Source organism: Diceros bicornis, chromosome 13 (assembly GCF_020826845.1).
Source record: "Diceros bicornis minor isolate mBicDic1 chromosome 13, mDicBic1.mat.cur, whole genome shotgun sequence".
Taxonomy (NCBI): domain Eukaryota; kingdom Metazoa; phylum Chordata; class Mammalia; order Perissodactyla; family Rhinocerotidae; genus Diceros; species Diceros bicornis.
In genome coordinates this window covers 43,018,437-43,031,132 of record NC_080752.1, presented here as the reverse complement: position 1 = coordinate 43,031,132, position 12,696 = coordinate 43,018,437, and the positions used below count along the sequence as shown (strand labels likewise).

Sequence of the window (12,696 nt, the reverse complement as noted above, 5' to 3'; positions counted from 1 at the left end):
CTATATTATTGCTGTGTGAAATTATGTTTGTCCCCTGGCTTTCAAAGGTACTAGCTAGCAATGCAGGACAGAGATTTGACTTGGTAGCCTCTATCGTTTAGTCTAGTTGGATTTGGGCAAAGGGGTTGTGGGGCAGAAAGGGAGTACACACCTGATAATATTGAAGGGAGTATGATATAGAGTTTGTGTGTTAGGCTAGGATAAACAAATGATATTAAGACAAGTTTATTTTTCAGTTACTGGTATTTTCCTTTTTAACATTCTCCTCTCAATTATCTGGATTTGGCCTAACAGAAATGAGCAATGGTGTAGCTAACTCAGAACAAGATTTAGTGTAGAAATCATTGGTGTTTGATTTGGAAATGCTTTCTGTGTGTCGTGATAGGATTGGAGACCAGGGAATAGAATTGCCCTTCCGGTTCATTTTAGTTTAGAATAGTGTTAAATAAATGTCCACCCCTAAGCATATGGTTTCTGGAAAGTGAGAGAGACTTAGCCATGCCAAAGTGCAGGATTCCAACCAGGATCATCTATTCTGGCAGATAACCCTTACATTGACACTCAGTAGTTCACTCTGTACTTCTGTCACAGCCACTAAGAGATGGTAATTAAATCTTGTGGTCATAAAACAGCTGGCCGTGTGTTCTCATTGGGGCCCTCTTGTGGTTGGGGCGGCGGATGCTGAGCTATTCTAGAAGGGAACAAGAAGGTGGAGTACTGGGGTTATCTATTTACAGAGGAATAACAGCTGCACACATATACATATTCATGTATATATGTGTATCCATAAGTACACATGTGAACCTGCGCATGTGTGCACAGGTTCACAGGTTTCAGTTGGGTGGGAAGCCACTGATGCTTCCTAGAGAGTCCTGGGAAATTGGTGAGAGGAAGGGGAACCAGTGGCAGAAATTCCCTCTAATATGCCAGGATATCAGGATATCCTCAGGGAGATGTCTGTGGCCGTGCAGATCATTAGAAATAATCAAGATCCCTGCTGCTATAGCCCATTCTTGCCCTGACCATGCAAATTCCTCCATCAAGAATTGAAAGTAAGGCTAAGGTTCTTAAAAAGCCAGGTAAGTAAAGAGGTGCTGTTCAGGGGCATTGGAATGCTGGTATGGGAGAGGAAATATGCAATCGATTTGAATGACTTCTTGATCCTCAGTGTAAAAACTGCTAACTGGTAGGTGTTTGGAATATTGGATTTGGTTGGGAGCTCATCTGTCTACTGACAGCTACTTGTCTTCATTTCTATCCCAGGGATGATGGGAAAGAGGCCCTCAAATTCTACACAGACCCTTCGTACTTCTTTGATCTTTGGAAGGAGAAGATGCTGCAGGACACCAAGGATATCATGAAAGAGAAGAGAAAGCATAGGGTGAGGGGAACGGGGCCTCTGTTCTACACATCAGTAGGCACGATTGTGGAGGGGGGATAAAAAGGAAGCCAGTCTTATGTGAAGTAATCATTCCGAGTGGCTGCTTGCTTGAATGCCAGGTGAAACTCTTAAAAAAATGTGTCCACTCAAAGCACAACCAAGATGAAAGTATAAATCACACCAAAAATGTGTTTGTTCCCCCCAGTGCTATTAACAATTGAGTATATTTAGGCTGAGTTTTAGAAATTCACTTTCTATTCACCATTTATTTCTCTTGCAATTTGCACCTGACTCTGCTGGACACTCAAGCAAGGCTAGTCCCCTCCCTGCCAGTCTTGCAGCTCATTTCTCAGAGATCAGCACAAGGCTCTACAGTGTTTGATTTGCAACAGGAGCAGTTTAACACCTTCACTACTATTTGGGTGGGGTGAGGGTGTGGGCATAGGCCTAGTTTGAGGAGATGCTCCTCTCCCCTTAGACTCCCAGTGATGTGAGTCAGCATATGACCTATCAGTTGCAACCTCACAATCCCATTAGCATGGCTGCTGGGAGGCCTAAGAGAGTGCTAGGGGCTAGTGCAGCTGCACAGGCTGAAGAATTCTTCATTGGTTGTTTTGTTTTGTTTTTTAACTATTTCCTCATATCTGTCCCAGATATCTACAGCTGTCATTACTTCTTATCTCTCTCAATTGACCTCTGTGGCAGAGCAAATAACAAATAGCTATTTACTAACTTCCTAAAATTAGAGCTGCTCAAAAACATGAATGAGTTACGCAGAAAGGTAGTTGGTTTCCCATCGCTAGAGGTGTTTGAGTGTGGGCTTGAGTGAATATGTTTGACTCCGGAAGGTGTTTTGGGTTAGATGACCTCTAGTCACTCCAAACCCAGTAATTCTCTAAATTCTGTAGTTACTCTTGGGTGTGCGTTCATGAAGGTAGATGGAATTTTAATGAAGAACTTTGGAAAATGTTTTACAAAGGCTTTTCTGATTCTTTTCATTATAGAAAGAAAAGAAAGATAATCCAAATCGAGGGAATGTAAACCCACGTAAAATCAAGACACGTAAGGAAGAGTGGGAGAAAATGAAGATGGGACAAGAATTTGTAGAATCCAAAGAAAAGCTGGGGCCTTCTGGGTAGGTGATCCTTTTGTACTATTGGTAGCATTCTTTGAAGGGGCCAGGGACCTGGGGGCAACAGTCTAACTGCTCTAGTGTGTCACCTTTCACACCCCCTGAAGTCTGGCTGTGTGGCTTAGATCAATACCATTATTAATCACCTGCTTTAAAGTGCATCCATCTGGTGATTAAAATTTACTAAATAAATCAAGAGACTCAGCAGTTTAAGTGAGGTGACCAGAGTGTTCTGGAAAAGAAAGCTCATGGCTTCTAGTTCTCTTACTCTGCCAGACAATGGTATATCTAAGGGCCTCAAAGGCAAGACTGGAAGGGGAAGAAAAGTGGTCTTGGGAGCCCTTTGCCTCCAAAGCATTGATTTGAAGGTCGTGCCTAAGAGCTGGGCATTTCACGGGAGTGGGGAGGGCCAGGCAGAGAATTTGTGCACATCTCCAAAGCAACTTTTCAGTCAGCCTTTGTCAGTCTAGGGAGAGAGGCTGGCCAAGGGACTGAAAGCAGACCTCAGAGACAGTGTGGGAAAGGTCACTGGGCCAGTATTGAGGCTGTATATCTCGGTGGAGAAATAGTAGATGTCGGTCTGACCCCATTTCCGAATACCAAATCACACTGGAGGTTTAAAAGGAAAAAATGGTTTTAAAGCTTGGTTTGATGCTTATCCTGGTGTCTGACCTGTGTGACATTCAAAGCCAAGTCACTATGACTGCTTGGCATGAATGTCGCCCTGGTTTTTCCCCTAAATACACTGCATCCTGGCCGTCAGAGAACCATGCCAGCCCTTGCCGGTGTCTAGGAATGATAAAAGGAAAGAGTTGAGTTATTCTTGCTTTTAGGAATAACTCTACCATGAAAATCTTGACTTTTTAAAATCTTGACACTTCTGACACTTGTTCTTCCTGAATTAAGAGATTTGTTTTAAAGAGTGATGAAAATGGTGAGAGGAAAAATGAACCTTTCTCTCTACAGGGAAAGTGACTCTGGGGGTGCCTCCATTACCATCACCTCCCAGTAAAAGGGGCCATTTTGCTCCATGGTCCCATCTTGTTCAGACAGGCCTTTGTCATAGGTTCAGTGACTCTTAAGGCCAGAACTTGCATGTTCACAATGCCAACTGTTATGTATTTGTATATTTTTGTGGAATAGGGGTAGTGGAAATGAGGACTTTGTCTTGCATTTTCCTGTTGTCCGAGAGGTTTGGGATCAGGCTGCTGGTCCACCTGGACATACTTGTTGGTGAACCTATAAGAGATGTACCAAGCCTACAGGGCTCCAGGCCTTGGGGATTTTCGGCATCAGAGCATCATTTGATTCAGTTAGTTCCCTCCGACTCTGTTCTCCCTGGGGTCTGTTTAGATGAGTTCTTTAGAACCCAACAATGGAGCCAGCCCGGAGGCATAGCGGTTAAGTTCGTGCGTTCTGCTTCAGCAGCCTAAGGTTCACAGGTTCAGATCCCGGGTGCGGACCAATGCACTGCTAGTCAAACCATGCTGTGGCGGCGCCCCATATAAACGTAGAGGAAGATGGGCATGAATGTTAGCCCAGGGCCAATCTTTTTTTCTTTGTGAAATTTTTGTTATACATTATTGTTTATCAGTCACCATATAAGTGCATCCCTCCACCCCTGTGCCCACCCCCCAGCCCCTGGTAACCACCAAATAGTTCTGTCTTTGCATGTGTTGGTTTATCTTCCACATATGAGTGAAATCATGCCGTTTGTCTTTTTCTTTCTGGCTTATTTCACTTAACATAATACCCAGGGCCAATCTTCCTTAGCAAAAAGAGGAGGATTGGCATCGGATGTTAGCTCAGGGCTAATCTTCCTCAAAAAAAAGAACCCAACAATGGTGGGAAGAAGGGAGAGGTGGAGCAGAACAGGCCACATTTCGCTAGCTGCTTCTGGGTGTATTTGTGCTTGTTTGGAGGTTTGTCGTCGTTCATCCAGGGCCCAGTGCTCTAAGGGATGAATGTTCATGAGGCGAGCCCTAGCACCCTACTTTGTCGGCAGCTGATTTCATTTGATAAGAGATCTGGCAGAGAGACCACGTCTAACTACCACACAGCAACTTGCATTTGTCCTCATTTGCGATCAAACGCCTCCTTGGCCTTTGAGCACTCCAGAGGCTTGCCAACCTCAGAAGCAGGCTGTGTGCCAGTCACGTGTTTGCAGCTCACTAGCCTTGGAGCTTGGCTCTGCCCTTTGCCACAACACAGACTTTGGTGTTGGGGTATAGGCTGCTTCTAACATTTGGGAGAGAATTTAAAAGAACTGGGTTTGACAAGGCCAACACTGGGAAAAGAACAGCATGGTTTTGATAATCTGGGTTGAATCCCATTCCTATAAACAATCCAACAGAAATATCTGGGAGATATTTAACAATAAAATACTTAGTCCTAAAACAAAATTTCAGTATAACAGAAAATATATGGGGAATATACTTATTTTATTTCTCCCTAATAGCGTTTGTATCAAATGCATTTTTGTGGAATCTTTTAAGAAAACAAGAGAGTACCACTCAGACTCTTTAAATGACAGTTTTAACATTGCATTCATTGTCAGATACCCACCCACCTTGGTGTACCAGAATGGCAGCATTGGCTCTGTTGAAAATATGGACATAAGCAGCTACCCACCACCACCACAGTCAGACTCCATTTCTCCACCTTCTCCTTCCTTCTCTGAGGACAGCTTGCCTCCCCCACCAGCAGAATTCAGGTAAATACTGGTACCTCTTCCATCTACTCTGGGTGGCTAAACACTGAAGAACAAAATAAGAGTTCCAAATCGAGGCCAGGACCACTAAAATAATTTCAGGCAAATCTGTCTAGATAATAGAAATAATTAACATTTATCAGGTGTTTGTAAGGTAGCAGGCATTATGCCAAACACTGTATATGTTACCTGATCCCTATAAGAGTCCTCTTGAGATAGGTACCCTTTTTACAGATGAGTAAACGGTGAGGCACAGAGAGATCAATGAACTTACCTAAGGTCACCCAGGCAGTAAGAGGCAGAACCATGATTAGAAAGCAGGTCAGTCTGACTCCAGAGCCTGTGTTCTTAACTACTGGCTATACCTGAACAGATAGAAGTCACCAACTTATCTCATGTTTTTTTATTTAGCTTTAACTCAGCATGAAATGAAGTGGAGGATCTGCTGTCCATAAAATATTTAGCCAGACACCTTGACCAGTTGTCTATGAACCTAGCAGTCACCTTTCTCTCCTGTTGCTTCTAGTTCATTTCACTGCTGTAGAGAATCTCCAGAAAGAATGAAACAAAGGGAAAAGGGAGATGAAACTTAGAATCTGTCCATTTTGATATCTGTCAGTGTCCCTGGCAAAGGTGTACAGGGGAAGAGTTAGCAAGTAGCAGCTGAAAGTGGTCTGAAGAGTGTTGGATTTCAGTGTTTCCTCACAGTTCCTTTTTTCTTTCTGATACCTGACAAATGAGAGCTTTGAAAGGCACACTTTTCTCCCTGGACACTGTTGAATCAGAGATTGGATATGTTGAGGACTCTCAGATGGAGACCTAAAGCAGTGCTGTAGCCCCCACCTCCCCATCCCATTCTTCTTGGTTCTTGAAACCACTAATCCCACATCTCCTTCTGCTTCCCAAAACACTTCCTGCTGGTTGCCCTGTCAGATGCAGCTAAGGCTTGAAGGTCTATGGAAAATTCCAAGATGGATGCTTTTCTAAGGAGAAGCTGTTCGTGCAGGGCAGATACAAAGGTGGAAAAAGAAGCCCTTCAGCCTTCCACATGGCCTGAGACCTTGCAGCCACAGCCAACCATACCTCACCCAGGAGAGGCGTGCCTTAATCCTCTCTCAACCCCGGTCAAGTCTGGTGGCAAATTGATTTCCCGTCTCTGCTGACCCTCAGACCTTCATTCTTTCTCAAGTTTTTCCACATGAACACTGCAGATGCATTCACCTAAATCTGTACCCTACTCAGGTTTGGTCAGTTTGACTTGAATTTCCTGCCCTTACGAGATCTGGTGAATGTTAATAGCTGGAGAAACAGTCCAGTGGGTGGATAGTGTTTGAATTTTTATTCCAGTTCTTTCTTACATGCTTTCTTAGTCCTGACTTTACAATTAAACTGACCCTTCCTCTTAGAGGAGGGTTCAGGAGGGTGCCCTCCCTTAGAGAGCTGAAAGGTTTTAAGGGGACCTAACAGATGATCTTGGCCAGCCCTTACCAGATAGAGGAATCCCAAGTCCACTTCTTTCAGGTGGTTTTTCTCAATTTCTGCTTACACTTCTCTGCTTATGGGAAGCTCATTATCTTACAAGGCTGCCCATTTCATTATTGGTCTGTTCTGACCATTTCCAGATATTTTTTCTATTTTGAGCCAAAATGAAATCATATAGTTAACCAAAATGAATCTAGGGTTGTGGATAAGCTTAACTAGAAGGGATGTTTGCATCCTGAGAGTGATGGTGGCTCTTTTTTCTTTGTCCTTCTAGCTACCCAGCAGACAGCAACCAAAGAGGGTCTGGCTTAGCTGGACCCAAAAGATCCAGTGTGGTCAGCCCAAGCCATCCACCACCAGCTCCTCCTCTGGGCTCTCCACCAGGCCCCAAACCTGGGTTTGCACCACCACCTGCCCCTCCGCCTCCACCTCCAATGATAGGTGTTACACCTCCACCACCGCCTGGAGGATTTGGGTCTCCAGGGACCCCACCACCACCTTCACCCCCATCTTTCCCACCTCACCCCGATTTTGCTGCCCCTCCACCTCCTCCCCCACCGCCTGCAGCTGACTACCCGACTCTGCCACCACCTCCCTTGTCCCAACCAGCAGGAGGAGCACCTCCCCCTCCCCCGCCTCCTCCTCCTCCGGGGCCCCCTCCTCTCCCTTTCAGTGGTGCAGATGGCCAGCCTGCCGCACCACCACCACTTTCTGATGCCACCAAGCCCAAGTCCTCCTTGCCTCCTGTGAGTGATGCCCGCAGTGACTTGCTTTCAGCCATCCGTCAAGGTAAATCCCAGTGGTGGGTCCGGGACTGTGAAGCCTTGTCTTTCTGCAGCTGGGATGACTGATTGGAGGGTGGGTGAGGGGTTCTGTGCCCTTCCTAGAGTGGGGAGATTGGGACCTCAGGCCTCGGATCAGCCTGACGAAAGGCTTCACCCTAAAAATATGGAGATTTAGGTTTCTTTCCACTTTATTTTAAAGTATTTTTAACCTGGCATCTTTGAATTCTTTGAAAATTTATGCTTTCTGTATGTTTGCATCCATTTTGTGCCCCAGAGAAAAGCAAGAATCACTCTCCTAGAAGGTACTTCTTCAGCTGGACTCAGTTGCTCCCTCTCCTCCACTTTTTTGCCTTTCATATCCTTCTTCCCTCCTCTCTGTCCCCCTTTCTCACTCCCTTCCTCCTTCTCTTTTTCTCCTCTCCCCTTCCCTCTTTCGTCTCCCCCCTTCCTCCTCTCCCTCATCATCGTGTCATCCTTGTGGAGCATTTATTCTCTTTCTGTCAGAGGCCAGGTCTGGTCCCAAGGAGTTAGAGTGGTTTCTTCTGTTTGTGATCCTCAGGGAACTGAAGGATTGTCTAGAGGAGACAAGCTAGAGCATCTGAGCTCTGTGATTATCTGTGATAATTGGTGAATTGGGCAGACTGAGTGCCCGCTAGATGGGGTATTGTGGCCACGCGTGACATACCATCCTCCCCAGCCTGAGAGCAGGGAGACCGGGAAGAATGGCAGGTTTCCTTTTAGACACACTTGTAGCACTGGGGGCCCCCCACCTTTACTTTTTCTCCTGCTTCCCCCTTTTCCTCTTTGCTTTCTCAGAGGATCCTTCTTTCTGACTTTCCTGTCCCGTCCTCCGCCCACCAGTGACCATCCTCCTTCCTCAGTCCTGGTTGGATTCTGAGACTGACTCGCCTTCTTAACTCTTCTCTCTCTTCCACCAGGCTTTCAGCTGCGCAGGGTTGAAGAGCAGCGGGAACAAGAGAAGCGGGATGTCGTGGGCAATGACGTGGCCACCATCTTGTCACGTCGCATTGCTGTTGAGTACAGCGACTCAGAAGATGACTCCTCTGAGTTTGATGAGGACGACTGGTCGGATTAACTCTTCTGCCTGTTGCCCACCTTTTTCTTTCCTTCCTACCTGCCTTCTTTGATGCCTACCCCAACAGTCCTGTGGGGGAAAAAAGGGAGGAAAAAAAAGAATTTCAAGGGGCCAAAGCCTTCCCTGAAGCAACCAAAGATATATCCAAGCGCTTCCTCCAAATCAACATATATTTCCCACCTCCCCATAGTCTGGCCCCTTGGGGCTCCTGAGGCTCAGTAGCTATGTTCCCTCTACCCTTCAAGTGACTTGCATATTTAAGAGAAGGAAAAACCCCAAAGCACATCCCTTTGATAGGGTTTAAATTGGAGTTGGTACCTTCCCCTAGGAGCCATTTTCGACTGTGGTCGTCTTCTAAAATCCTTGCCTTCAGCTGCTTGGAATAATCCCAGCCATCTTCTGGTCCTAAAGCCCGCCTGGACCCATCTGGCCCCTTTCCCATGCACTGAGAGGGCAGAGCAGGCCACATGCCCCAGCAGCCATACTGCCACACCCTTCTGCCCTGATCAGCAAGGGGAGGCTACCTTTTGCTAAGCCTCTATGTCTGGATGCCTTTCATTCCAGGAGCCATCAAGCCCCTAAAGAATGTCTCAACCTCTCTGCCCAGAAATGATGCCTTTCTGAAAGGTGAGGTTGTTGCCTCTCTCTCAGGCTCCCTCTCCTGAGTGTGGTGGTCAGGTGTCCCTTCAGTGCCTCTCCCTCGCCACCAGGTGCCTCCAGGCACGACAGCCCAGTTCTAACCTCTGATACCCATGACCAGACTAGCCGTGCCACATGGGGATCTGGGCCTCTGCTGGCTGTCAGGAGCCAAGCTTAGAGACTTGGAACTGCAGGACTGGAAGAACAGTGGGCTTCCTGGGTCCTACCCTCTTAATGATGCTGAGATCTATAGATGGGAAGTGACTTATTCAAGGTCACACAGTTGGATGGTGACAGAGCTAGAGCCCAGAGTTCCAGATTCCAAGTCACCTGTGCTTTCTGGGACCAAATAGTGGGCACCTGCTGGAGCCCAGGCAGAGCAGTATTGACTCTGTGCTACTCCAGACCTCACTGTAGCTGGGGATCCAGGAGGAGGGCTCAGGGCCTGTGCCAGGCCTGTCAGTGCTGCTCAGACCCTTAGAGCCTCTCTTGTAATTTTTGCTCCCCCTTGCCTGTCACCAACGAACCACAATGCCTTGGGAGCTGCCCTTCTGGGGTACCAGAAGTAGTGAGAAGAGGAAGGGGGTGGGCAGCTTTGACAGGTGCTGTTTTCAATTCCTCTGCAACTCCTCCCCCTTTTATTTCCCCAATTTAAGCGTAGGTTCTGCCAACTGTAGAAACTGCAGTCCCTCAGGCTGGCAGCTGCCGCAGGTAGCTGCCTGGGGGGCCTGGCAGTCGTGAGGAGGGCTGAGAGGCGGAGGGACTCTGGGTCTTGTTTCCAGCTCCCCTCCTCGCTGCACACAGTGCTGTCGCCTCCCTCGCTCCCCCTTTTCCCAGAGCTAATACACAGGTGCTATTATTAAGAAAAAAACTGGTCAGCTTTGGCCAACAGTGAGGTTTCTTCTCTTCTGCCCTAACTATTGTGTAGCCTCTTATGCTGAAACCGGCTTCTCCTGGCTTCTCTGGCTTTCAGAGCCCTGAAACAAAGAGAAACAGGATCTGTCTTTACCCAGCACAGCAAATGGTTGTAGTAATTGCCAAAGCCCTCATAAACCCCTCCAGCTTGAGGAGAGTATGTAATCATGGGTACTGCCGCTGTGCCCTGGCTGAATGCTCCCCTTCTGCCTTGTTCCCTTGAACTCGGGGTGTGGGGACTGAGCCTGTAGGGGTCAGCACTCCCGCCTGCTGGGGCTGCTCCAGAGTGTGCCCTCCTCCCTCTCCCCAGATCAGGTGTCTCTGGTGCAGGGCTGACACCACGCTGCAGTGCTGAGCATACCAGGCTGTGTGTGCCCCCGCCTTGCTTCCCACCTTGCACTTTGGAAGCTGAAGGTGCATCCTTCAGAACCCTAAAATGGCTGTTGAGGGTGCCCCTGGCTGCAGCCCAGCAGTGGCCGGAGAGGCAGGCAGAGGGCAGTGATTCTCCCAAATAGGAGTCCTGGGGCCTGGCCAGGCCAGGGTTTGGGCCTAATGGCTTCGACTAAATTACCCCCATCCCCCTCCTTTCCAGAAAAAGGGGAGCCAGCGCCACTCGCTATCATTCTGCTCTGACCTTGAAGGGGGTGGTGTTGGCCTGGCTTCTGGAATGGACAGAGTGCGCCGTGGAAAGGGCTGGGGGCAGGAGGAGGTGGGGAGGGGCACTGCCTGCGGAAGGTAGGATTAGATCATTAGCTCAGTGACCTCCTAGGGTTTCGATGTGCTGTGTTCTCATCCTACAGCTGGTTTGGTAATGATCTGCAAGTCCCGGAGAGCAATAGCACAGCTCTGCCTGACGCTCTCATTAAAATCTATGCAGCCAAGCTCGGCGCTTTGTAGCAGCCGGCCTTGCAAAGCCTCCTCAGCTTCGGGGGCTGGGGACCCAGTCAGCTGAGAGGCCCTCTGGGCTCTACTTATGCATATGTGCACCAAAAAAAAAAAAAGCTTCTTTAAACCCAGAGCCCTTTAAGATGATAAAGGACCGTGTGCAGGTAATTGTGTGTCTTTGGAATCCTATAATTGTAGAATGTAAAGTTTAGTGATTATTTAAACTGAGCTGAGGCTGGTAAGAGTATGGAACTATGGCCCATAACGACTCTTAAGTGCTGAAGCCAAGGAGCCACCTCCCTTCCCTGGTCTGCCCAACCCAGGGGACCTGCCCCCATTCCTGTGGCCCAGGGTCCCAGCTTCCAGTCGGCAGTGTCAGAAGTGACTGTAGCTTTGCCGTGGTTGTGAGATGAGTACATTCCAAAGGAGCAGCTGTGGGGAGGGGGCAGGCTCAGCAATCCTTTGGAGGTTCAGAGCAGCTGGCCAAAGCTCCAGCTCGCCTCCAACGGAAGCTCAAGCGCCCTCAGAAACGACCCTGGCCAATGTCACTGCAGAGCCGAGGCGGTGTTGTCAGGGCTAATGTGAAATCTCTTCCCATGGCGCCGATCCTCCGGCTCTGCAGCGCCAGCTTGGACAGATTGAGGTCTCCGTGGCTTTGGTGACCCTGCTTAAGCATTCCCACCGTGTCCCAGCTCTGCTCTCGGCCTGCCTCCCACTGCAGTCCCCCTCACCTTACCTCAGGGCCTGTGGAGGGGTCAGTGCCCCAAGGCCAGGGGCTTTTGCTCAGGAGAGATGCCAGGCTTCCTGGGGGCGCCAGGCTTTGAGCTCTGCCGGGGTCCAGCTGACCTGGGACCAGGGGTCGCCCAGAGATGTGCCTCATTCTGTGCCTCAGTGAGGGCTAGGGAACAATTTTTTAATTGTATTAATTTTACTCAGTTAACTCACTTGAGAAACTAACCAATTTTTACTTTCTGTCTAGAATGATGTACATGTAGGCGAGTGAGCCGTAATGCTCCCAAAGTGCCTTGTTTTCTCTGATATAAATATATTTATAAGGACCTATTCCAGTGGATTCTTGGGTGTGTTTCCACATTGAGATTTTAGGGAGTGGGCATATATATAGTGGGAATACAGTCTGAAAATGGGCCCCTTTCCCCTGAGAGTGGGGAAGGAGCTTCAGTTGGAAATCTGAGCAGTGGGGTTAAAACGAACCCCTAAAGTGACCCTTTCCTCTTAGCCCTACTCCTCTCACGTCCTTAGAAGGATGTCCAGTTTTTTTTAGAGCCCTGTGGCTCCACGCCTGGTCTCATTTGTTTCCCCGCCAGGCTCATGTTTGTACCATAGTAGCACCCCAATGATCTGAAGATTCCATGTAACTATTTTATGTATACATGTGAATACATAAATGCCAACATTTAAAATAATTTGATAAAGTCTTTGTAGCCACCCAGCCACCTCTGGTGTGTGTGTGTGTGTTTAATGGGAGAAACGGTTAGAAGGGGGCAACATTGATAGCCACAGGTGGTGGCCAGAGCTCCAGAGGGAGGTCCAGTGTGGGTGGGCTCGCAAGGCAGGAGGCCTCTGGGTCTGGACGGTGCACCCTGTTTGGGAGGTGGGGATGAAGGCCGGAAACCATTTTGGTTTAGGAGGAGAGCCAATTTGGGGGACCTA

The 12,696-nt window shown here is 48.2% G+C and overlaps 1 protein-coding gene across 2 annotated transcripts in view; it reads left to right on the top strand.

The window, feature by feature from the left end:
- The window catches only part of WASF2 (WASP family member 2), a 57,892-nt gene extending 45,413 nt beyond the window's left edge, over positions 1–12,479 (top strand). For both annotated transcript variants that reach the window (XM_058553365.1, XM_058553366.1), the window contains 5 exons: positions 1,264–1,381; positions 2,386–2,516; positions 5,071–5,226; positions 6,980–7,494; positions 8,429–12,479. In XM_058553365.1, coding sequence (XP_058409348.1) covers positions 1,264–1,381; positions 2,386–2,516; positions 5,071–5,226; positions 6,980–7,494; positions 8,429–8,586 — 1,078 coding nt within the window. In that variant the 3' untranslated portion in view covers positions 8,587–12,479. The remainder of the gene's footprint in view (positions 1–1,263; positions 1,382–2,385; positions 2,517–5,070; positions 5,227–6,979; positions 7,495–8,428) is intronic.
- The last annotated feature ends 217 nt before the right edge of the window (positions 12,480–12,696 follow it).